The sequence below is a fragment of the Carassius carassius genome, chromosome 2 (assembly GCF_963082965.1).
Source record: "Carassius carassius chromosome 2, fCarCar2.1, whole genome shotgun sequence".
In the NCBI taxonomy this organism is placed as follows: domain Eukaryota; kingdom Metazoa; phylum Chordata; class Actinopteri; order Cypriniformes; family Cyprinidae; genus Carassius; species Carassius carassius.
The window spans coordinates 32,812,197-32,839,705 of NC_081756.1; the positions used below are offsets into that span (position 1 = coordinate 32,812,197).

The 27,509-nt window shown below is 39.0% G+C and overlaps 1 protein-coding gene and 1 long non-coding RNA gene across 2 annotated transcripts; both read left to right on the forward strand.

Annotated features, from left to right (window-relative positions):
• On the forward strand, positions 1-27,509 carry LOC132109044 (insulin receptor substrate 2-B-like). The gene is made up of 2 exons (XM_059515286.1): positions 1-3,744; positions 26,314-27,509. The coding sequence occupies exons 1-2, from the start codon at positions 291-293 to the stop codon at positions 26,316-26,318; spliced, it is 3,459 nt and encodes a 1,152-aa protein (XP_059371269.1). The 5' UTR covers positions 1-290; the 3' UTR covers positions 26,319-27,509.
• On the forward strand, positions 24,632-25,189 carry LOC132097892 (uncharacterized). Its single transcript, XR_009422790.1, has 2 exons — positions 24,632-24,888; positions 25,057-25,189. It is a non-coding gene; the product is annotated as an uncharacterized LOC132097892 (long non-coding RNA).

A 27,509-nucleotide genomic window follows, 5' to 3' on the forward strand; every position in this document is an offset into this window, starting at 1 on the left:
GTTGTTTGTGCTGCGCTCCATAGTGTACACAGGGCGCAAGCAGCAGATTGGTGGCCCGCTAGGAGGATCTACCGATAATAGACCGGGTAAATGTGGTCATGTTGCAGTTGCTGGCATTGAATTCGAGGAGCATTGGCTGGGATACCTGCTTTTCATGTGGCGACCGAGAGAAGCTCAACACTGAAAAGACTTAAGTGCGCCGCCTGAGACACCGTTCCCCCAAACAAACAAACAAACATGGGGTCACAGTCTATAAGCCTGAGGTGAGGTGACCTTAAATCTCTTATCTGATGGCTAATTTCGAGAACTACCACGAAGGCAAAACCGCAAAAATGTTGATGCTGGAAACGCAACAGCAGGCTATCGGGACTAAACCTGCAACTGCAACGGCGAACGGCGACACTTCTGCCGGGGAACCCCTTTCCGTGCTTGATGTCAGCTGCGCAGCTTTTCTTCAACCGAGTGAACAACATCCACAGCAGCAGCAGCTGGAGTCTCCGGCGAGGAAAGGATCCACGTCCTCTCTCAACCGGGCGCTCGAGGACTCTGCTGTGAGTAACACACACACTACCTCAGCTTGCCCTGCTGTAAACACCAGTTCCTCCGTGTCGGACGACATTAGGAAGTGTGGCTATCTGAGAAAGCAGAAACACGGCCATAAAAGGTTTTTCGTCTTGCGGGGGTCGAGTCATCTGGTGCCGAGCAGACTGGAATATTATGACAGTGAGAAGAAATTTCGAAACACTCTGCGCTCTAGCGCCGCCGCCTCAGCTGGCGCCTCTGCCCCCAAAAGAGTGATCTATCTCTACCAGTGTTTCACTGTGAATAAAAGGGCAGATTCTAAGAACAAACATCTCATTGCTCTGTACACTAAGGATGAATACTTTGCGATTGTTGCTGAGAATGAGCAGGAGCAGGAGGAGTGGTACCAGGCGCTCAGTGAGCTCATGAATGAGGGGAGGAGAGGCCATCTGGAAGCGGATGAGATTGACGATGGATACGGTACTGTGATACCTGGGACTGACTTTAAGGAAGTGTGGCAGGTAAATGTTAAACCGAAGGGCTTGGGGCAGACGAAGAATCTAACTGGTGTGTATAGGCTCTGTCTGTCCTCCAAGAGCATTCACCTGGTGAAGCTGAACTCTGAGACGCCTTGCGTGAACTTGCAGCTGATGAACATCAGACGCTGCGGCCATTCAGAGAGCTTCTTCTTCATTGAGGTTGGCCGCTCTTCTTCTATAGGACCTGGGGAGGTTTGGATGCAGGTGGATGATTCTGTGGTGGCTCAGAACATGCACGAGACCATTCTAGAGACCATGAAGGCACTGAAGGCATTTGCCGAGTTCAGGCCCAGAAGCAAAAGCCAGTCTTCTGGCACCAACCCGATGGGTTTCATCACCACACGCCGACACTTGGGCAACCTCCCGCCCAGCCAGACGGGGCTCCAGCGGCGGTCTCGGACCGAGTCTGTGGTGGGCACGCCACCCAGCAGGAAGAACAGTGGAGCAAGTGGGTATCGATTCCGCACCTCAAGCGAGGGAGAAAGCACAATGAACCGCCCCTTTCGCTCTGTTACAGGTAGCCTTATTCATCTCAACACAGCCCGTGCTAACCTGAGCCGACAGGAAAGTAGCAGTGGGGCTGGGGCCCGCTATATTCGTGCCCCGCCAGGCTCCACTTATCATGCCCGTTCTGCCTCGCTGCCAGTGTCACACTTTCCTTCTACCACCAGTCCCATCAGCATGTCCAGCAGCAGCGGCCATGGCTCTGTGTCAGACACGATCACTCGCCCCTCCAGCGCGTCCATTTGTGGATCCCCGAGCGATGGAGGATTCAACTCATCTGATGAGTATGGCTCCAGCCCCGGAGACTTCCGGTATTTCAGAGTACGAAGCAACACCCCCGACTCCCTGGCAAACACACCACCGATCCGTGAGGAGCACTGCCTCAATGACTACATGGCTATGGGCTGGAATCGCGATGTGTTTGGAACAAGTGCAGCTGAGGCAATCAAAGATGAGAGTGCAGATGAAGATTCTCGACCTGGGTCTTTAAGGAGGCGGACGCCCTCCTTCTCCAGGCAAGTAGGGGGCACTAGTGCTGCTGGAGTTGCTGTTTATCAGAAGATGACCCAGACCACCGTCTCGCTGGACGAGGCTGTGGCTGAGAGTAGCTCTTGGGGTGGCAGTGTCCAAACTGTCTCTACCTCCTCCTCCCTCTGCTCTGACTACAGCTCCAGTTCTGAACACAGCCAGGACCGGGCCCCTAGCCTACGGCATGCAGACAGGCTTAAGGATGATGGGTACATGCCCATGATGGCAGGTGTGCTGCCCTCCGCTAGTGATGCAGACTACATGCCTATGCAACCAAATATCCTCCTCTCTGCCTCTGCACGAAACCAAAGTGCTGCTTTACATGTTCCCCAGCACAATGACTATCAAGGCTATATGATGATGCTCCCAGGTAGAAGTGGGGCTACTGACTCTCCAGTCCCATCCAGTCCTGACATTAGCAGACATGCGGAAGGACGACGAGCCTCATTCCGCCTTGAGAATGCAGAATACATGGATATGTCTCAGAGCAGTGCCACAGCTAATGCTCAGAAGGTTTCCACTGAGAATTATTATGCCTTGACCACTCCCGGTGTCCCCAAATCCTACAGTCCCTATTTCTCCCTCCCTCGCTCATACAAAGCTCCATCCAGAGACCAGGGTGAGCATGATGATTATGTCCCAATGAGTTCTCCAGCAAAACCAGTCTACAGTTCACCCACAGCCACCCCAGATCGCAGTAGCAGGTGCCCACCTCCTGAGTCCTCTCAACATAATGGCTTCACGGACCGCCGTGCCGTTCGGCCGAACCGCCTGCCCCTGGGAAGGCGAAGTTTGCACAGCTCTCTGCGAGCAGGAGAAGTGTCAGTGCGCCCTTCCAGCCCTGGAGAATACATCAATATTGAATTTGGGGATCGCCCCACATATTCTGCTGAAGGCTCCCCCTCAACCCTTAGTATTAACCGGGAGCAGCGTAAGTCTCCGCTGCCACAGGATTACATGACTGTGGAGGTGAATGGTCTTCCACCAAAGAGTCGGTCCCCACGGCCCTCCCTGGTGGCCCCCTGGAATCCTCCTTCATATATCCGGCCCTCCTCATCCTCCCACTGCAGTAGGCTCACAGTGGGTAAGCCTGACGACTACACGGAAATGTCTTTTGGTCCTGAGGAGGAGTCCAAGAGCCCTACAGCCATGCTTGAGCACCTGTGTGTTCTGGAGCAACAGTTTTTCCCCTGCAGCCCTCCGACTGAGCCTAAGATTGTCCGTGCTGATCCCCAGGGGAGGCGGAGACACAGCTCCGAGACCTTTGTCACATCATCAGGAGCATCAGGTGGAAGTGGCACTGACTCCAATGGCACCGTGTCTAGCAATAGTGGGGCTCACCAGGTGGGCTGCAGCAATCGTCAGAGCTTTGACTGTGTTTGGACTGATGGCGTGAGATTCGGCAGTGAGGTTACACATGGAAACTTCTCGGATCGAGCCGATTCCCCCTCTGTGAGGTCTGCAAGGACTCTACCTGTGCAACACCAGAATGGCCTGAACTACATCGCCCTAGACTTGAGAGATGATCTCCAGCCTGGGAACAGTCATGATGCGCTTCCCTTGTCATCCTCCAGCGCTCCTCCCCCAGAGAATGGTGCCTATGCCTGTGTAGATTTAATGAAATCTGAGGGGCTTACATCGACCTCTAAAGGTGAGCAATCTTAATAGTTTTTCATGGTTTGTCTCCTAAAATCATCTCTTCCTTTCTGAACAGACTTTCCTTTCTGGCGTTTAGTATGTCTGTTTTAAATGTGTTTAATATGCTGATATAAAAGATACATTTCCTGAAAATGTCAGCCTCAGTTTCAGTTTCCAGTATTTATATATATATATATATATATATATATATATATTTATTTATCTTCTAAATGATAATTCAGATTAGTTAAAAAGATTAGCTTCTTTATTCATTTACTCCCTTGTCATTCCAAACCTGTATGACTGACTTTCTTCTATGTAACAAAATATAGTTACGATAAAATTTAATGTTTCAATGTTTCTTTTTTTTTTTTTTTGTCTATGCAATATAATGTTGTTTAAACCCTGTTGACTTTAATTGTATGGGCAAAAACAGTTGCAACTTTCTTAAAAATATCTAGTTTTGTGTAGTTGGAAGAAAATCAAGTCACCTTTATGTCTATAGCGCTTTATACAATAGTGGTTGTCAAAGCAGCTTTAAAGTGTTAAAGAGGAAAATAGTTTTTTAATAATGCAAGAAGACAATAACAAAGAGTAATTTATTCCGGCTAAATTCAGTTCATCGATTCAGTGATGTCATCATCCAGTTCAGCTCTCTTCCAATAATGTCTTTAACTTTTTTGTGATGGATCCCCTCCTCTTGGCATCTCCTTCCTGTTGCATTCTCAAACTCCTTTGCCCTGAATGTTTTTCTTTTTTATATCCACTTTGTTTAGGAGCTGCTGTGTGCTTGGCTGAGTGTGTGTTGCTGCAGGGTGAGTGAGAGAATGAAGTGTTAGTGAGTCGGTGTTCTCAGTGAGCCCTAGATGACTCATTTGTTTATCATAGTTGAAGAAGAGATGAATGTGTGTGTGAGAGAGAAAAAGGTGGTTTTAAATAAAGTGATAACTTAATAGCATCTCTCTCATCCTCTCTTTCTCTAGTACCCTTCTTTTCCTTTGGCAAACTGTTGTATGACTCAGGTGATGATACACAAGAAACTTTATTTTCAGGCAGCGTTGCTGCCTATTAGCCCTGGATATAGACTGTAGGGTTTAGGTGTAAAATTTATTGCATGATATGTCATTGGCTAAAGGATTCGTAATACACCGCCCCATGCTTTTGGGGCACTGCAGGTAGGATACTATTCCAGTAGTCTTCAGATTATTCATGATTAACTTTCCGTTGTGTGTGATATAACTGCTCTATATAGTTTTAGTGTGATATACACTACTGTGCTAAAGTCTTAGGCCACTAGTATTTTCACCAACAGAAATTGTTTTAAGTCCGTTATTTCTATATTTTGCTGTAGTTTGTCAGTAGGAAATATTAGTTTACATTACCAAACATTCCTTTTGCCATTAACTACAGTCAGTGGCGTAACTTTGCTTTAAAAAATGGTGGGGACACCGCGGAACTCGTTTTGCTGGCTTTGTATTTAATAACCTTTTTTCCTTGGGGACTGGGTTTAAAGTTGGAAAAACTGAATTTTCGCTTTTCAAAAATACATAGATGTGTTGTTTCTGGGGCGGTGCGAGAGAATTTTGAACGCAGGTGCTGAGGGGATGCTAGATCATTGACAGAGGGAGCTTGGGAAATTCATGGCTCCAGACTCATTCTTCCCACTGGTCGCTCTTTTGCGACTTTCTCAGTTTCTCACCAGTGTTTTTTTTTTTTTTTTTGCTACATGTTATTAATCAATATGCTGATGAACTTTTATCACAATTTATAGTTGTGTTTATATATAGTCTATAGTTTATAGAATTTTTTTTTGTTGTTGGTGAAAATACTCTTGGCCGCCCTAAGTTATAGAGTGACAGTTTTTGTTGTCTTCAAAAGTCAGTGAATCATCTCAAAAGCAAAGCTCATATATGGATTTCATCATCTCTGTGTGGCCTGCATATTCACTCAGGCCACATTCATTATTTTAATATATATAACTAATATCACAGATACAAACTGTCCCTATGTCTGCAAGTGCATATGACATGGGGTGTGTGATATTGACAAAAAATGATATCTCAGTTTTTTGGGATTTTATTGATAACGATAATCCGACAATATTTTGCTGAGTGTATTGTGCTGGTACCTTAAGGACTGCCGACTCCTAACAATTTTGATATTCTTCATATTCCATGTGGTGGTCAGTGGACCGAAATTAATATTTCTACATTAAGTTTAAATTGATTTTTATCTTTTTATGGGCTTTATTTATTTTTTACATTTTATGAAGTAATTTTGCATCAAATTCTTACAGTTAATCAATAAAGTCAATAACAACAATAAGACATTTGGGCTGTTTCCAAACAAATAAAATCAGTATCATCAAAAGTATTCTTTGCAATGCATTGGAAACACAGAATTGGCATCTGAAGTGGCATTTAGCTGGACATGAATGCATTTAACCTGCAGTTACAAATGTATAAATAATATTTCGATATTTTAAACATAAAACGTTGAATACTGATATTTGAAGTTTTATTTATATATATATAGTCATGTTCCTCAGAGACGCAAAACAGTGCTTTTTTTGTTGTTGGTGAAAGCAAAAACAGGAACTATGGTCTTTTTTCTATGGACTAAAACACGAGACATAATATTAACTTCTTGTTTATTGAACTATTGTATAAAATCATTGTCACCTTTGTAATCATGCTCATTTTTGGAGGAAAAACATTAATTATTAAAAACATTAATTAAATATTAACTATATGAAATATAAATGTATATATTTTCTGACCCAATTATCTTTGTGATCGTTGTAAATGCATAATACACTGATCCATGCAGTGAAAGAACTCCCTCTAAATGTGTACGAGCACTAGTCTAACCTTCTAGACTACATCACGTAGTTTATGTGTGCACTCTGTAGCTGTGTTTAGGTTGGTTCTTGCAGTATACCTGATAATTTAAAATTCAAAACAACAATTGCGATATTGTAGACGATAATATATTAGAATATTTTTATATATATATATATATATATATATATATATATATATATATATATAAATATAATATATAAAAAAAATATATATATATAATTTTTATTTTTTTTTTATCCATAATTTTGCTATCTGTTTTCCAATTTTCTTTGAAATATATAGGCTTCTACTTTTATCTAATGAACTTTAACAGTAACTTTAAACTTTAGACAGTTTACAGGACCTATATTTGGGTGTGGGATCGAAGGTTTTTGGCATACGTTTACACATTCCCAAAGATCCCATGCTTATCCCATGCAGAAAACTCCTGCAAACATTTATACACTTTAGTAGCTTGTGGGTTGGATTAACGCATCAATCCACATTGATGTACAAACCAAACCAATAATTTGAAATCTTGCTGTCAGACTTTAATTTCTCAAACAGAGATTCTGCGCTTCTGTGTCCACTCACTATTAATGTGTCATGTAAATGTGTGTAAAATATTAATAGAGCGAACGAAACGATGCAAAAATATCAGTCTTGAGAGGCCAAGACTATTATAAAATCGAACGTTTGATGTCCTAAAAAGAAATAAATGTACAAAGGAGTGATTTATTTTTTATTTTTATGTATTTTGAAATCCTTCAGGACTTCAGTGGTCTGCAGAGCTCAGTTTGTTCTGTTGGTACCAGGTGTTGGAACAAAACATGTTGTGTGTGCAGTTTCATGTTTCAAGCTTGTGGATGTTTTGTTGGCTTATCCACTGTTTTCTTTTGATGTGGGTTAATATGCAGTGCAGGACATGTGCTACAGCAAATGCATCAGTGATGAAAAATGTTGTTCTTAACCCTGCTGTGTTCATCCACCTGGAGAAACTAGGACTCAGTCCAGCCAGCTCTCTCTCTCTCTCTCTCTCTCTCTCTCTTTCTCTCTCTCTCTCTCTCTCTCTCTCTCTCTGCTATCAAATGTCTGTTATTTCAGTATTATTGACCTCCTTTTCACTTTTTTATAACTTAATTTTACCACAGTAGTGCCATGTTATTAGAAGTACCTTGGAGAACAGAATATGTGAACATGGTGAGTAGGGCTGCACAATTAATCAAAATCACAAATAAATCCTTTGGTTTAGTGCAATTTTATGAAATCTCAAAAGCTGTTGTCCTCAATGTTTTGTCTTTAACTGAATGTAAATTCATGTCCCATTTACACTTAATGTTGACTCATTTGACATAAATTTTACCTGCATTATTGAAAAAAACAACCAATACGGTTCTATTTTAAATTTTTACGTTTTACACCAAGTAGTGTTTTCTAAGTGGGTGAGTTTGTGGTGTATTTTTTTTTTAATGAGCCTTTCCATTAACACAATTCTTTAGCTATTCATTCTGATCATTTTTTGGGTGTGTACATGCAGGACAAGATTTATCACGTGAACAACCTAATAGGCCAATCAAAGTGCAAAAGTCATTGCCTCTTCTCATGTGACTTGTTCCTCATTTATTCTTAATCACCCCTACCGAACCCACGGCCTCCCGCTGTAGCTTAAGTTTAAGCTGAATCTGTTTGAAAACACTGCCTCTCGGGCTTTTAATCAATACCACTTCCCATTTCAACTTGTGATAACTTGTGGTTTGTTACAAAGCTTGTTGTTACTGGTGGTTTGTTATGAATGTCCATATCACCTGACCGTTATTTCTAAAATGGGCATCAAGAGAAATCACATACTGTGACCGCTCTTTACTGGGCATACAGCAAAAAGAAGTGTCTAGTCAGTGATATGTGCTTTTTGGCCCATAAGAAACACTTTGCACATTAAGGTTTACTGAGATGTCATTTTATTCTGACATTGTGTGCAGGTCAACGGTTTGTGGGACTGGGATGTTATTAAGGCAATGTTTTGGCTATGCTGGTACTGGGTCCTGTTGGAGTATGGGGTACACCCTCTCTGTGGTGTTGGAATGTAAATTAGCGAGTGCATTGCTACACAGGAATGCGTTTAATCACAACACAGTGCTTTTCAGAGCTCACTCTGGGACTATCACACATCACGAGATAAACAGCCAAGGTAGCTTAGAACAGAAGAGTTTGTTCTGTACTGAATAGTCCCAGATTGAGCAGAGAAATGTTCGAAACGGTTATTTTGGTCTCTGCTGCATATCTAATGCTAAGACTAGGCTGTGTTTTATTGCGAACCCTCTTTCAGTAAACACCTTTTACAGAAATGTTCTGTGAATGGTTCCATGTTACAATGAGGCTATTAGATGTTAATACCATGGAACGTTGGAATTCTATTAAATCCTGTTTTTTAATTGATACTCCAGAGCACTTCTGAAAAACACAGTTGGTGGTGTTTGTGAAACTGACTCCTATTGCTGCTGGCTGCCACTACAGTAACATCTGCCCCATCTCTAAAGTGTGTTTGTGGCTGAGACAATAGATAAGTAGTTAGTTACAACACTAAAGCCCCGTTCACACCAAGAATGATAACTATAAAGATAACGATATTAGCATCCACACCAGCGAACGATATCGTCTGTTTATTCTGAGCGCACATGCGTCTGCCGCTTTAAATCCTCGAGCTCATTATAGCAGGGTGGATTCTGATTGGATGTCAATGTTTGTATCGTTCATCAGCTGGAAAAAAATCGTTCTGAAAATGATTCCAACGATACCGTTTCTCTATGTCTTTATCGTTATAGTTGTAGTGTGGACTCTGCTATTCTTTAATATTGAGAACGATCTTTATAGTTATTGTGCTTGGTGTGAACGGGCCTTAACTTTAGCAATTATATTTTAGTGTTTACCTGGGAACCCTTTTATGTAGAGAATTATGTTCTGCTGATCATGTGATCTTCATTTGATTAAAAAGCTCTATATATTTATTTGTGTACAGATTTTTTTTTTTTAATTAGGGAAAAAATAATGAGAATGTAAAATTTTTTTTTTTAAGTGTAGCTTTATGTAGTAGACCTCTGTGGTTCAGATGAGCTGTGCTGGGCTAAAGTTCTGCTCAAGAGGCATCATGCTCTTCTGTACATCACATATGCCTATATTTACAGTGTTATTTTGAGAGCGCACCTTATTTATGACCATGGCATGTGCTGAACAGTATTGCTCTTATTGCAGGAAATGAGGGCCGCAGGTAACGGGATCCTTTTCCTGTGTTAAATTCTGTTTAAACAAGCACGCACTCATTTCTGTTTCATTACTTTACAAAGCACATAAAAGAGTGAGAACAATACAGATAACACAGACTATATAAAATTGACCTTAGTGCCAAATTTACTACTCTTTCTCTCTTTGACACTATGTAGCTTGTTGGGCCTAAATGTATAAAGAACAGTCTCAGAATGTGCACTTCTATATTTCCATATATTTTTTAGAAAGTATGCAAATATAGCTGCAAATTATTTATAAAAAAATTCTTTATAATTAGGCTTGTTTTGGGTTCACTGACCTTAATCGGATACAGTTTTTAGGGGACGATTACATAAGATGCTAATTTATATGCAAAATAATTTCTTCATTTTGAGGTGATGTATTGCTGTGGGCCATTAGTGTTTGTCAGGGATTGTAGATGAGTCTGTATCAGCTTTTAGAGTTTAACCTCCACTAGTTTACTGGTATACTGAGTTACTGATCTACGTTGAGACAGACTGAAACTTTGACCCTATAAGCAAACAAGTTTCCCCTCCCTAGAGAGACCTTCAGCCCGTGTTTGTGTGCACAAAGATTAGTAGATCCATGACAATTTCTTTTAACTACGCACACGTAGACCTGCATAAACACACCTTAGCCTTGCATATTGACCTTTTAAACAATTTGGCAATGTTTTTTTTTTTTAAGGAGGCATAAGGAAGCAGTGGATTGCAGCACATGAGTGTGTGATGGCGTTTAGCACATGTTGAGGTGTTCTGTCGAGTACTACCCAAGCGATCACATGAGCTTTTTAAAAACCTATGGACCCAAATTAGGGTTGAGAGATGACAGGAATGCTTTGGTCCAGAACATGAAGTGCTGAGCTTGAGTCTTATGGACATATGTGCACACACACAGTCACACTGATTCTACCTGTTAAATTATTGTGTTTGTGAGTTACTCGACCAATGTTTATTGTGTAGTTATATCCTGTGTGTTCTGTTTACATCAAAGGCGAATCAGAGCATGCCTAGCAACCACATCATAAACTCCCGTCTGGCTCTCTTTATTACCCCCCGGCGGTCTCTCTTTCTCTCTCTCTCTAAATTAATACATACATACCTCTGTCTGTCACTCTCATTCGCTTCACATAGATTCATCTTTAGCCTGTGTATGGCTTCATCCAGTGTCAGAGTATCAAAATACAAGTTGAACTTGAAACTTATTTGGTAACTTAATAGGGCATGTATAAATAAATAGCATGATTTATTTGATAATGATTGTAAGGAAGACTTTTCTTTGTGTAGGTGACAACAGTTTAAATCTTTTTTTTTTTAATATATATATATTTTATATAATTTAATATATTATTATCCATCAAATAATCCTTAAAAAATGTTTCATGATTTCCACAAAAAATATTAAGCAGCAAAAATTGGTCCCCATACCAACACACAAATGGAAAGTAATGACAGATTTAATACAACAAGAGTAAAACATCTTCATTAAAGTACGATCCACTTTAAAACTGCAAATCTTCCACAGGTAGAACATATGCTGGTGGGCTTTCTTACACACAGCATCCACATGAGCCTCAAAGGTCAACTTTTTGTCCATTACTTACAGTACCAAGGTATTTAAACTGATGTACAACCTCAACAACATGATCATTAATGACCACTAGAGAGACGACTGTAGGATTCCTCCTTAAATCTATAATCATCTCTTTAGTTTTAAGTACAGTAATGTCCAGAAAGGACAATTTACACCAATCAATCAAATCTGTCAGTACAGGACCATGATCAAGATCTTCAATATTTAAAAGGGAAACAATGACTGAATCATCCGTAAACTTTGTCACCTCTCTAGTTGCGTTTGACACTCATTAGTATAAAGCACAAATAAAAGAGGTGAAAGAACGCAGATGTTTACTTGAGCAGAAAATCAGCATATTAGAATGAGTTCGTAAAGGATCATGAACTGACACTGAAGACTAGAGAAATTAATGCTGAAAATTCAGCTTAGCCATAACAGGAATGAATTACATTAAAAAAAAAAAAAACATTTCAAATTCATTTCACAATGTTCCTGTTTTACCGTATTTTGGATCAAGTAAATGAAGCATAATTGACAAAAAATATGTAAAAAATTTTACAGACCCAAAAACTTTTGAAAGATATTGTACATCAATACAGTAACAACATAGTTAGCACATTACACAAAGATATAAACCATCCTTGCATCTTACGGTTTATTCATCCGCTTGTCTCATATTTTATGACTGTGTTTCCTGGCATAGGTGGCTTAGATGAGCTTAAGTCCCACCTATTGTCCTCTTGTATCATCAATTATATGAACAGTTGTCATGGTGAAACGGCTCGCACTGCAACAGGTTAGCTGTTTTCATTTAGAGAACTTTCCACAGAAGGTGATATAGTGTGTGTGTGTGTATTTGGTACATTCAGGATTTCCATGATTGGTGTTTGTGGGTCACTGTTATCAAGGTGAAGTTCTTCAGTGTCTTAATCACATGAATCATCTCTCTCTGCCAATGCAGTCTTATTGGACTGTTGATGTTTACCGTTTCTTAAGTTAATCAACTAGTAAAAAAAAACAGACTCCCACAGGGTCAGGGGCAATCCTGTTGTCTCATACGCTGGCAGAACAGCTCTGAAAATAGGCTAAAGGGAGCAGGGGTTCGGTTGTTGTTCCTCCTATGGTGCCAATCGGGTGACATTGCACTATGACATGCTTATAATGTGTGAGCGGTGTTCTGGAGTTGTGTCCCCACAGGGATGCAGATGTCATTCACTTGGAGATGGCTGACTCAGATCTCTTTGATTCCAGGAAAGTTGTTAATATGTAACACCTGACAAACCCAAACTGGACATGCTCAGACTAGAAATCTTCAGACATAGAAATCTTCACCTTGATCTTGTGTGTAGGTGGGAAAGTTAGTAATGGTGTGGTTGTCGCTGTGGGGTAATGATGGCACCAAGGCTGGGAGGAACTCTGGGACCTTTGGTTCCCCTATCGGATCTGCCCTTCAGTTAAACAATGAACTAGCAGCATTCCTGCCGCTCCAGACGCCGCTGTGCGGAGAGCTCTGAAAGTGGTGGCATTGTGCCCCCACCACCATTGTTGGGTCAGACAAAGCCCTTTATCAAAGGCACTGCTTCTGTGCACCAGGGTCAAAGCAGGCCACCGTACAACCCCACTGACTGCCAGAGCTGTAAGTGGATTGAGAAGGTAATGGCAGGTGAAGGGCACGTCAAAGAATTTTGTCTCCTGCTTCCAGTCTTTCTAAAGATCAATATAAGTAAATATTCTCTATGCAAAGCTAACAATAACTATTACTTTTTGTTGGTAATATTAGTTTTTGAAAGTCTCCTTTTATTCACCAAGGCCGATCAAAAATACAATACAAAACAGTGATATTTTAAATAACTGTGTTTTATGTTAATGTATACTAAAATGTAATTTATTCCTGCGATGGCAAAGCTGAGTGGGGGTCCTGACTCGCATGACCATAATTACAACCAACCACAATTACTTGCAGAAATTGTTTTATTGTAAAACTGTGTCTTGTACTTTTATTGTAAATTGTTTTATTGTATACCTTTCAACCTTTCTTATGTGTAATCACAATAAGTAATAGGCATGCACATATACCATTTTTTTTCTCAGAACTGATCCAATACCCGCTCAGTTTTTTTTTAATCCGTGTAAAATTGTGAAATGTAAAAAACTGTGTTGACCTGATCATCAAAAAAAAAAAAAAAAAAAAAAAAGTTTAGTGCGGGAAACAAATAGTAGTGAATAAGTGTAGGACAAAATCTGGTAAAATGTTTCACATTGCTCTGTTTATTGCTGTATAATACATTAATGTAAAGCATGTAAATAAATATATTAGGGATGTTTTAAAATGACTGCCGTGTTCACAAGTATTTTCCAAGCTAATTAAGTGCATGTTTTTATCATGCGCAAAATGACTGATTAACATGGCGTATAAAAGCAGCAACAATATACTATAGGCATACTACTGACAGAACTCTGGGGTTTTAAGATTTTTGACTTGATGTGCTGTTGTGATAAGCCAGTTTCAAATCACATATTTGGCATACTGCCTTTGTCTTGTCTTCACTCAATTTAACGTGCTCACACACATCTGAGGTCTTTGGCATTTTTGTCTTCTCTTCCAGATGAACTGAATCATGGGCAGTTCATGTTCAATCACGAATGAGAAGCTTTTCTTGAGGGACGTCCGGTGTTAAACAAAACAAAAAAAAGAATATTTGAATCTCAAAATTGAAAATCAAAAGACAACCCACCAAAAGATTATTCTGGTCCAGCCCTAATTTATATATAAATATATACTAAAATATAATAAATAAATATACAATAGTTTAAGCCTTTTTTTTTTACTGAAAAGAAAGTTACTGTGCATGTGAAGAATAATTTATAGTGCGCTCTAACCCAGTGTTGTGATCTAACGGACACCCGGTAGCAAGTAACATGATAGAAACAGCAAGATAAAGTCATTTTATGCAAAACTAAGAATCTTTATCTACAGATCGTAACTAAACACAACACACAGTTTGAATGCTGAATGGAGGATGACTGACAGCCGCACTGGAGAGAAGAGTTTAAACAAACTTGAATTTAATGACTTAAATATTCATCTTTAAAATGAATTAATAATAGGTATAATATTATTGCACTTTATTTAGTTAGTTTTAGTTTAAATAAAATAATAGTAAATAAACTAAATAATAGTGTGTGATAATATTATTAAAAATAAAAAGGCAGTCCTAGAATTAAATACAAATATATTTAATTTATAGTAAACTTAAAAATAAAATGCTAATATTTACTACTACTTTCTTTGTTTGCCTCTTTAAGAAGAATCGCTTTATGTAATCCCCAATTTTAAGTCGCTTTGGATAGAAGAGTCTAAAAATAAATAAATAAATAAAAGCATTTTCATCATATTCAAACTTAAAAAGCAGGCTTTTATTTTGGCGGGTTTCCGGCAAGTATACACGCTTCCGGATTTAGCGCTGCTGCTGATTAAACAGCGTCAGTGGATGAATGTCATAGTTTTGCATTGTGCTTTGAAAACGGCATGGCATAGCCTAGATTTATGCTTTCAGGTTGAAAATAAAACGTATATAGTACAGTTTGTGATCTAAAATGGTAACCGTGTATTAACAGCTGTCAACCATGTCGCTAGGCAAATGCGCTGTCAGAACATATTTATATAACGAATTTTTTATTTTGGTCAGGCATGCGGACCTGCGGACCACTTATGTGCACCCTATAATCAATGTTAAATGCAATACTTTAATGTATTAAAAAAAATCTATACCAAAATTTCTTTAGGTTTTCATTGAAAAATAGAAGACAAACTGTTATTGCGGACTGTTGTACATGCCTCTACCCAAGCTTTATGGCAAGCCGTTTAGCTTAAAATATTCTTGTCATAATAGCATTTTTAGTAAAGATGCCAATAAGAGAGCTCTCTAAATCTATTTTACTAGTTACAATTACAACTAGAGAGCTCTGCAACTGCATTCTTACTAGTAGGAATGGAATTATAGTTTCTTAATTCAGTTCTTACTAGTAACAATTATGATTAGAGAGCGCTCTAATTCAGGTCAAATTTACCAAGGATTTAATTATGGAGTTCTCTAATTTAATTAGAGAGATCTCAATTACATTCTTACTAGTAATAATTCAGTTAGCTCTACAATTAAATTCTTAGTAGTAAGAATTACAATTAGAGAGCTCTTTAATACAATTTGTACTAGTAACAATTGAATTAGAGAGCTCTCTAATTGTAATACCTTTTAGTAAAAATTCCATTGTAGAGCTCTGTAATTAAAAATGAATGAAAGTCAACGGAGACATATGACTAGTAAAAATTAATATGTAGAGCTCTCTAATCATAATTGTTTCAAGTCAGATTTAAATTAGAGAACTCTAATTGTATTTTTTACGAATAATAATTGTAATTAAAGTATTACTAGTAAATAAAATGTATTAATTTAATTAATTAAATAAAAATACGACGAGTAACACTGGGAATATTTTAAGCTTAAACAGCTTTCATATTTGCGATTGCCAGATTTCAAGAGTTTATTCATGGTTCCTCTTTAAGACAAGCCACTCAGATTTGAAGCCAGCACCTGACAGACAGTAAAATGACCAATTGTCATTCACGTTCTAATGAGACGCCACATGCAATACATACAATAACACAGCAAAGTCTTATTCAAATTAGGCTGTGCTATATGGACGAAAAAAAACCTATCACGATTTTTTTAATCAATTTTAATCACGATTTTGACTCACACAGACATGCTTTACAGTCATAAATGCATTCAGTATAAGTTTTAAACATATTTCCAAAAGAAAACCAATGGGAGTTTTATCAAATGTCTCTAGAACAGACATAAGTCAAAATAATCAATAAGTAAAGATGTCAAACAAAATGTCTAGACCTATGGAAAAAAATAAAATAATTTTATTTTATTTATTTTTAATTTTATTTTTATTTTTTTGCCATGCATTGGTCATAGAGCTCACTGTAGCGGTGCCTCAGGTGTTATATGTTTTGCCCAATATATTTATTGCCCAAGGGTCACACGCACTCCGTCTGCAGTGCGTATACAGTAAGTTATGTGTACGCGGTTCAGCAGCAGCAAGGAGAGCGCATTATTGTAACGCGAAAGGACATTAAAATAATGCGCAAGCGCGAATCTATCCACTCGCACCAGTGATGCGCGGGTCAATGTATTAATAACCCGCACCCGACCGACGTTTTCAACTAACCCTCCCGCAACTCGGACCGCAAAAGAAAATAAAAATATTGTACCCGACCCACTCCCTGACCCGCATTTTTAAAAAGCAGTAAATGCTCATCGTAGTGTCATTGGGCCATAGGAACGTAGGCAAAACTAACTAGGCAAAAAAAACAAAAAAAAACATAATATATAAACAATTTTTCAAGGATTATACAAAATCGTCAGTAAGATCATAATTTTTTACTAAAATAGTCTAGTCTGGCTGTGTCTATTTGTATGTTTCTGCAAGGTCAGCAGACATTGAGGCTCGGGTTTGTTCCGATCAGAGCTCGTGAGCGGAGAGCGCATTTCTGAATATCCCGATCTGCTCACTCATTCCTTGGGGTCTCGCTCAACCCAGAATGGCCTGCTGGTTCGAAAATATGCAAGGAGTCATTTTATTGTTTAGTAATAAACTAGTGTTTTCGGTGTCGCTGCAAAGATGAAGTTGACAATGCAGACTCGCCATGAACGCCAGAGAGAAATGCACATTTCAAATGGATTACATCATCAGAGAGTAGCACATTTATTTTGGTTTGAATATTTTCATTTAAAAGAAGACATTTCAAGCTTTCTGTAATATATAGCCTATATTTCCCAAATCTGTGAGGCACACGCTGAGTTTAGTTCACATGCAATGCAAGTGATCAAAATTAAGATACAATTTATACAAATAGAAAATCTTTTAAAAAGCGTTTTCTATAAAACAAAACTTAATGAAGTCGTCAAAATCATGTTTTACCAAAAACAGCGACGTTGCTCCCCATGCAGTCTTCTTTGCCGCCTCCATCTCTACCTTCAGACTGAGCTCCTGCGTCATCTTCATGCCAGTTATTCAGCCAATAAAGTGTAGGCCTATGTATTTAAAAAATGTGTCTAGTACTATATAAATGACAAAGGTTTAATTGGCATTTTTATTTCAAAGGACCCGACCGACCGTGACCCGAATATCATTAAAAATATTTTTGGATGACTCGTAACCGTGGGCACCCGCTCATTTTGGATCAACACGCGCATCACTGACTTTCCTTTGCTCTGTTAACAAAACCAGATGCGCGTGCTCAGATCATAGACTGTATAATGCTCAGATATATGCTGCCTTACAACGTGTCTCCTCTCGCTCAACCTGTGTCCTGTGCACTCACTCTCTCTGTGCTCACGCGGTTTTATCAGCATGATGAAAATGTGACAACGTTTTCATTAAATTAAAATGCTCAAAACATTGTCGACTAAAACTTGACATGACATAAAACAGGACAAGGTTGACTAAATATGATAATAACTAAAAAGTACATTTGACACCAGTACTAAGACTAATTTAAATGACTAAATTAAAAATTAACACTAATCTGTGCCTCACATTAAACTATGGAACAGCTTCAGAAAACTTGGAATGTAATGCACGAAAACTTACTGGTGATTTATAATGTTTTGTGCCTTTTGTGGGGCTTAACAATAACACAAAATAGTATATGCACAATATTGTATTTGGATTGTCTCGTCTGGCTGATACCCTGCAAAAGGCAGTATCGGAGCCGATACCATTACTGAGTCACAGATCGGCACATCCCTAATTAGTAATGATGAGCTTCTCCGCCTGTGGATGTGACATTTTTTATCATGTAGAGAAAGAGAGGATAGGTTAGAAAGATATAGCAGTAAAATATGGTAAGGGGACAATACAGAATTAGTTGGGACTGCTATTTTAGATTCCTATTTAAATCTATCCAAATCAGTCTTAAGTGCAGACTTTTTAAAAGTCTGTTAAGCACTCCGTGTTTCTTCCAGTATATGCAACATTTGCTATAGCCTTACGTGAACTTAATTAGCATTTCTGGCACTTGCTTGATGAACAAATTGGCATCTTTGTTCATTCTCCTTTTGTCATGATGAAACGGAGCACAGTGCTGCACCAAAGGTGATCTAAATGCCATGAAGTGAAAGTGAAGTGACGTGACATTCAGCCAAGTATGGTGACTCATACTCAGAATTCGTGCTCTGCATTTAACCCATCCAAGTGCACACACAGCAGTGCACACACACACACACACCGTGAACACACACCCAGGAACAGTGGGCAGCCATTTATGCTGCGGCGCCCGGGGAGCAGTTGGGGGTTCGGTGCCTTGCTCAAGGGCACCTAAGTTGTGGTATTGCCGTCCCAAGACTCGAGCCCACAAGCCTAGGGTTAGGAGTCAAACTCTCTAACCACTAGGCCACGACTTCACCCAAATCATCTCCCTGTGCTAACACCGTTCTACTGGACTAATGACGTCTGTACCAGCTGGTGCCACCCGTTATAAGTTCATCTACCAAGTGTGAAAGAAGAGACTCGCAGGGTCATGGGCAATCCCACTATCGTAGGCTGGCAGAACAGCTCCTAAAATAGGCCGGGAATGAAAGGGAGGCAGCAGTTGTTTGGTCATTGTCCCACTTATAGCGGCGGCCTACTGTGGCATGGCACTATGACATGCTTGTGATGTGTGAGCGGTGTGTATGGTGACGCACATGGAGTTTGGTGTCCATGCAGTGACGCAGATGGTCTTGTGCTGCCATGCACTTTTTAGGGCAGAGGATGGCTGGATCGGATCTCTCTGATTCCATGAAGGTGGTAAATATATAACACATCACTAACCCAAACTGGATATGCTCAGTCTAAAAATGGTCACTTTTGTTTGCTTGTATGTGCACAGGAGTAAGGCTAACTAATGGTCGGCTTTCTGTGTTCAGTTGGAGAGATTACTTTTATTTATTTATTATCTTTGAGTACCACTTTTCTCACTCCCTTGTAGAATTTATCTAGTTGTCTGACATAGTGTTAGTCTTGAAAGTACCAGTAAGGATGTTCTGAAAACCACAATCTGATCGTGTAAGGACTTAACATATACATATAATAATCACAATACATATAGAATTTCATTAAAGAATCCTGAAAAAAAGAGCACCAAATCAGCAAATTAAAATGATTTCTGAATGATCACGTGACTTTGAATTAGAGGCTGACATTTTTTTCGGGATTTCCGCGGGTCACGGGAATCCCACGGGAATCCCGCGTGATTGGGAACAAAATCACTGTTAATCACGGGATTGGGACGGGATGGATCCCCAACACTTGGATCCCCAACTTTATACACAAATATAGCCTACCTTTTATATAAATTAACTATAAACTAGGGGTGTGCGATATGAAGATTTTGGATCGTGGACGGTAAAAATGTCTCTACAATCTGCTTTTAAAGAAATGTAGTATGATGCTGCAGCGCTCATTCTATCAGCTGCAGTTCTGGCTTCTCCATCATATAGCTACTGAACAACACCAGTAGAGTTGTGACGTTCGCGAACGAACCGATTCTTTTGAACGGCTCATAAACATGAACGATGGGAGCCGAGTCGCGGCTGGAGGGGAGCCGTTCTTTCTGTCGTTCTTTTTTCCTATGCGTATTTCACACAGATGCACACAAATGAGCTCCTCCGCGAGACAGAACAGTTATAGGGGGAGGGGCGCACCCAGCGCAGGCCAACCCTTTATAGCGTTATGTTATTAGTTATTAGTTGTGCATGTTCATTGCAGCCCACTTTGTTATTGTTCATTGACTTGAAGGGGCTGATGTCCTATTTGCAAAGTTTACAGTAGTAATAGTATGTAGTATGTAGACATTTCCATTTTATTTATTCTAATTTTATCTACTTTAAATACTGTCACTGTCTAAGCAGAGGGATTTGTGCAACCCTATGGAATATAGTCCACACATGACAAACGAGGTAATAATCAATATTTCAGAATAATTCAAACTCAGATATTGGTGTGTGATATCTGAGTTTTAATTATTTGACTACAAATCTCACCTCATTTTTCCTCCCAGTAATTATTTCCAGGATAAACTGAGATGCCTCCAAGCTGGCTTCTTAAAACTGACTAAATATTTAAAAAGAGCCAAAAGAGCCGTTCTTTTGAACGGCTCTTTGAAAGGAACGGATCGCGAAGATCCGGATCCCCTCAAAGAGCCATAAATCCCATCACTAAACACCAGATCATTCACAGCAGTGTTAACTCAGCGCTAGAGTTACTCTCTCATTTACATGTGCTTTTAAATGTTTCATTCGTGCGCTGCTTTGACCTGTGCTTTTTCTGTGAGCCGCATTCACCCAACAAGAGTATTTGAGAGGAGCGGTGTGATTCTGACTGGAGCGAGAAGCAGATTTTTTAAAAGTAGGAGTGTCGTGTAGTGATGTGTCGTTCTTGAACGATTCGTTCATTTTGAACGAATCTTTAATGTGACTCGGGAAGAACGAGTCGTCTCGGGGAGTGATTCGTTCAGTCGCGCATGCGCATTATTCTATAGGTTCTGTTCTAGTAGTAGTGATTCACATGTCAGTCAATGGAGTCTTGAGCCGGAAAGAGAATTGATTAGTTCATAGTTCGGGTCTATCGGGTTTTTGACTCGTTCCTTAATCACGTGACAGCCCCATACGCTAACCCAATGCAGTCTGAGCCGGAAAGAGAAATGATTAGTTCATAGTTCGGGTCTATCGGGTTTTTGACTCGTTCCTTAATCACGTGACAGCCACATACGCTAAAACCAATGCAATATGAGCCGGAAAGAGAATTGATTAGTTCATCTCATGAGTCTTCGGGTCGGGTCGAGTCATTCCTTAATCACGTGACAGCCCCATACGCTAAAACCATAGACAGTAAAAGAATGCAGTATTGAGTCGGAGAGAGAATTGATTAGTTCATCTTTCGGTTCTTCGGGTTGTTCGTTCTTTTGTCCCGTGATATGACAACATTGGCTAGAGTAATTATTAAATCAGATTGTCTGTATAAACCATACTTTTGTAACATATGACACTTTATAAACATTAAAAAACACTGTGTACATACTTTTGAATTGTTGTTTATTGTTTATTTTTGTGCCAGAAAAGCTTTGTAACAAAGAGGACAACTATTCCAAAATAATAAAAAAGTATAATAAAGATAAAACTAAAAGATAATAAAGCCACAGGGTCTAATAACCTTAACAAATGAACTTTAAAAGTACAATATAAAAAAAGAAAAAAAAGAAAAACTAAATATTGCACAAGCTTTGCTTTTTTTTATATAATAATTTAAAATGAATACATTTTAAAATAAATAACACTTTTGTGCCAAAATAAAAACTTTATATCAAAGAGTATAACTATTCCCCAAATAATTTTAAACCATTTAAATAAAAATAAATGAAAATGAAGAGATACTAAAGCTACGGAGCCTTATAACAATAACAAATTACCTTTAAAATCACAACAACAACAAAAATATTGCACAACAAGCTAGTCTTTTTCTAAATAAATAAAAATAAATAAGCTTTAAAATAAATAACACACTGTGGCTATATTTTTAGGACTTGCTTTAAGGCATGTTTGCATTAAAAAAAAACAAGCTCCCTGACCTTGGATGGGCTGAGTCTGTTTTTTCTATCTGAAATAATCTGCCCAGTTTTAGAAAAAATTCTTTCAGATGGCACAGATGTGGCCACAATGCAAAGTCTTGTCTTTGTGACTTCAGAAAGGCTTTTGTATACTGGTGAACATCTCCTCCACCAGGCCAGAGGGTCTGATGTGCGGGGTAAGAGTGGCTCTGCAAGGTAGGCCTGCACCTTTATAGCATCTGAGGTCTTAGAAGAGGTAGCAGAAGGCCTCAAGCTTGCTACCCTCTCGTCAAAGTCTTCCCAAAACATGGCCCCTGCACTGGCAGTAGCACCAGGATCTGAACTATCCTCCTCCCTCTTAGCTGGGTTAAAACTGTTAAAGCTGAAGTTATCATAACCTTAATGTTTTCAAACTAACATTTAATAATTCAAATTCAAAATTTTATTTGCTTTTAATGTATATGTCATTATGTCCTTTTTTGAGCAATCTTCTTATACATATATTACACCAATATGTCAAGTCTGCCTAGGAAAAGCAATTATTATACTAGCAAACTCAAAATGAACAAACTAGTATAAATACTTTTTATTGTGAGCTTGGATTATTATATTATTATATAGCCTAGTGTTTATTTACCGATAGACAGTCAAAAAGACAAATTAATCAATATTTTATTTATAACAGGGTTTTATTTATTTATAAAATAATAACAAACCAAGTTACAAACAGTTACAAAAACACAGTGACAGAAAATGTCAGAAATAGCGTATAGGTCTGTCACGTGATTAAGGAACGAGTCAAACTCGACCCGAGACCCGAAAGACTCATGAGATGAACTAATCAATTCTCTTTCCGGCTCAAGACTGCGTTAGTTTTGCGTATGGGTCTGTCACGTGATTAAGGAACGAGTCAAACTCGACCCGAGACCCGAAAGACTCATGAGATGAACTAATCAATTCTCTTTCCGGCTCAAGACTGCGTTAGTTTTGCGTATGGGTCTGTCACGTGATTAAGGAACGAGTCAAACTCGACCCGAGACCCGAAAGACTCATGAGATGAACTAATCAATTCTCTTTCCGGCTCAAGACTGCGTTAGTTTTGCGTATGTGGCTGTCACGTGATTAAGGAATGACTTAAACCCGAGGACTCTTGTCAGATAAGAGGTGAGGTGAGCTAATCACAGACTGAAGACCCAGGTAAAGAAGGAATTTTTTTTTCTGTATCTTATAGCATTTTAGTTTTATATTGTTTTTAGTGGGATCAACGTTTGCGTAAGTACTAGATGTGTTGGGGAAGTAACACATAACATTTTCATTACATTTTGCTAAAATGAACGAAATGAACGAAATGACTCGAAAAAAGATTTTTTCATTTTGCTGAACGAGACTCAAAAGTCCGAGTCGGTAAAATGATCCGAACTTCCCATCACTAGTGTCGTGGTTCTCACTCAATCCAAGCGCGCTTCACCACCGTTCCATCACGAGTACAATTGGATCTCTCCGATCAGAAGGTTATAATGATGGCAATGAACGAGCGGGAAGTTACAGGCTAGTTCTCAAGGAGTTTGTTCCTTTTACTGAATATTTTCGGGTTAAAGCATAATTTAAACAGATTCAGCACATTCATACGCAGTCGCTTTCCCAGTAATGCATTTAAAAAAGTAATCTTACAGTGCTACTTCATCTGTCTCTGATTTTGAATAAGCAGAAATCTGTAAGAAATGCATCGATCTGTAGATAAAATAAATGATGAAAGTGTACTGTTCATCACAAAAAAAAAAATTCAGAGCAGAATGCAGCAGTTATACCTTTTAATGCTGACAATGTTATTAGTTTGGCGTGTGGTAGGATAAAGTGTGCACAATAGCCTAAGCCACTTTGAAACTCTCCTGTTATTTTATTTTTTATTTTAATATAGGCTTCGTTATGAACATAACAATGAAATGCACTGAAATACTTTATCCACGGAGTGAAGGTGGAGCGGTGTTTCTGGTATCAGTGCGCGTGGAGTGATTATTAAATGCTCAGAGCAGAGGGAATTTGTTGTCAAAATACTCCGTCATTTTTGGTCATACAGATAAAAGTAATCAATCTTTCGACGTTTATTTGTGTGCACTGCGAATAACAACGAAACGCAGTGCTTCTGTAAAATAATTAGGATAAAGCAAACAAGATGCAGTTTCTGCATGTGAACTGAACTTGAGCGTGACCCAGGTTAGCATGGACGATTTACATGAAATTTAATGTGTGTGTGTGTGTATATCTACTGTATTTTCTTTCTTTTACTGTAACTGACAGATTCTAGCAAAAAAAAAAAACAATCCGGGAGTGGGCGGGAACGGGAATCATTCTTCTGGTTTTGGGACGGGACGGGATTTTCCCCCAGTTTTTCCGTGGGATTGGGACGGGATGGGATTTGTTTTTTTGTTTTTTTTGCGGGAGTGGGACTGGACAGATTTTTAAAAAATCCACTCCCGTGTCACCCTCTACTTTGAATCACTGAATACTGGAGTAATGACTGCTGAAAATCACAGGAATAAAATAAATAAATGTATAAAATAAATGCAGCTTTGATGGATCTAAGAGACTTTTTCATAACATTAAACATCTTACCACCCCAAACTTTTAAATAGTATATAGATCAGCAAATAATGAAATACACTGATATTTAAATTTGTTTTGCATTCTTTTGTGGTCAGGCCAGTACAAATGTTGGCAAAGCAAGTAAAATCAAGAACTGGCCAGCAGACAAAACCTTTGGGTGTGCCCTGGGCTGGATCAGATTTTAGATTCTATGAAGGTGAAACCTGGCTATGCGTTCTATATTAGACTAACTGAGACTTGTCATGGCACTTGTATACTGTTGTTGTTCTCTTGTTGACCTGACTGCTTCTATTGTTCTCATTTGTAAGTCGCTTTGGATAAAAGCATCTGCTAAATGATTAAATGTAAATGTAATGTAATGAAGGTGGTCAATATGTAACATCTGGCCAATCTAAACTGGACATTGTCAGACTTCTGAAACTGGTTACCTTGATCTATGGTTGCTTTATATGTGAGCAAGAGGAGAGATGGCAACTTCTTTTCTGCATTGAGCCAAACTAATTTTTCTAAAAAATAAATAAATAAATAAAAAACTGAAGGCGACACCTGTGCTGACTCAAGATCATGGGGTTGTTAATGGCATCTCTCTGGGTAAACTGAGGGTGTGGTTGTCGCTGTGGGGTAATGATGGCACCAAGGCTGGGAGGAACTCTGGGACCTTTGGTTCCCCTATCGGATCTGCCCTTCAGTTGAACAATGAACTAGCAGCATTCCTGCCGCTCCAGACGCCGCTGTGCGGAGAGCTCTGAAAGTGGTGGCATTGTGCCCCCACCACCATTGTTAGGTCAGACAAAGCCCTTTATCAAAGGCAGTGCCAGGGTCAAAGCAGGCCACCGTACAACTCCACTGCCTGACAGAGCTGAAAGTGGATTGAGAAGGTAATGGCAGGTGGAGGGCACGTCAGGTTATCCTTAGACAGGACAGGTAGCATGGTAAGATTTGGTTGAGGATGAATGTAAAGATCATCATGATGGTCCTGCTGAATTCCTTTTATAAAGAATTTTGTTTAAAAAAAAAAAAAAAAAACCTCCATTGTCATAATTTACTCACAAACAAACCTATAAGATGTTCATTCATCTTTGACCACTAAAGGAAGATATTTTTAATGATGTTTTTCCATTTGAAGTCCATTCTACCCGAACTTCATGAAAGAAATCCATATGCATGGAGCAGTTTAATCCGAGTCTTCTAAAAAGACACAATGACTTTATATGATGAACAGATTTAATTTAGGCTTCTATTCACGTATAAACATTGACCATAATTGATGTGAATTACATTTATGCACTGATCAATGGAAACTCATACGTAACTACTTGATGTGCGAGAAATCCCCAATTCTGGAATGAACTTTCAGTGAAATCTCTCAGGTTTAATTAATACTATTTTCATTTGTGTTTCCAAAATGAGCAAATGTGTTATGGGTTTGGAATGACATGAGAATCAGAAAGTGATTTTCACAATTTTTATTTTTGGGTGAGCCAACGTTTTATAGCCTGTGTATATGGCATGTGACTGAATCAATACACTGAGTGATGAGATTAATTGAAGGGGGGTGATGTTATCTTGTTTTCACCTGGTAATGGGTTAATCCTATCTCTCTCTCTCTTTTTCACTACAGACTAAGGACTGTCCCATCAAAATCCTGCAGAGATGCTGAAAAACACGAGAGCCCTAGCACACAACCCTGTGGCACAACAAAAGGATCCTGAGTTTTGTTTTAATGGACTTTTATGTTTTGCTTTTTTTTTTTTCATATGCTGCCTCCAGAGTGCATCCATAACTTCTGTCTTGTACGAGTTCAGTGCTTTATTGTGATTTTATTAGCTGCATAAAAAGGGAGGTTCATCTTATGATGACCCCATAATCCAAAAGTCTGTTTTGGGGCAGGTACATGCTGTTTACAAGCATCAAACGTATGTACAAATCATATTTATTTCCCATAAAGATTTCAGGTGCAATAGCATACTTTAGTGTTTATGTTTACCATTTTCTTAACAGAGAGAGCATGTATTGGTACAGTACAGACTGCAGACGGGATGTGACTGAACAGCGGTACTGTCTTTTTTACGAATGTCTGTCTCTGTTAGGTCCTCACTTAATGTTCCACGCACATCTTTAATTTTGGACTGTAGAAACCTCCTTCTTTGTACTATCAACACTGTTCTACAGTATCTGTGAGTGTCAGGCTAGTAATGGTGTTTCAGTCTGCTTTACCCTGTGCAGGGCCCCAGGTGTTTCTCATGGTGCCTTCTTGGCATGTGGCACAGCCCAAACATAGGCTTTTCGTATCTCTTCCCATACTAATTTTTGACCAGCCTCTCCTTCGCTTTGCCGAGAGAGCTTTAGAGCGAGAGGGTGGAAGGAGAGGGGGCACAGGAAAAGAGGAAGGGTCTATTCTGGGACTCCCTGATGAAATCTGCTGCAGTTGCTAAAATGCCACTAGGATGAGCACATAGTCAGTGATTTATATCATCTAAATAAATATAAATGAGTTTTCCAGTTATGTTTTGGTACCCACAATAAATAAACTCTTAAGTGGAGATCTTCTACAACTCAATGGGAACAAACGGCACAAAATACAAAGGTACATAAGCCCAAATCTCTCTTTATAAATCATTATGCATGCTGTTGGCAAGATTGAAGTCTCCTTCAATCAACAACATAAGTCACAACATTTCATTAATATTCTATTCAGAATTAATTCTATTTAATATGTAAGTATTATCAATCAGCTGCTCTTTTGTTCCATGACTCTCTTATGACTCTCAGTATTGCAGTATGTCCTGTTTTGATCAGGCTTTTCAGGAAGTGGAT

What these genes read in the sequence shown, in the direction of transcription:
- LOC132109044 (XM_059515286.1), top strand. Translation starts at nt 291, where the DNA reads ATGGCTAATTTCGAGAACTACCACGAAGGCAAAACCGCAAAAATGTTG.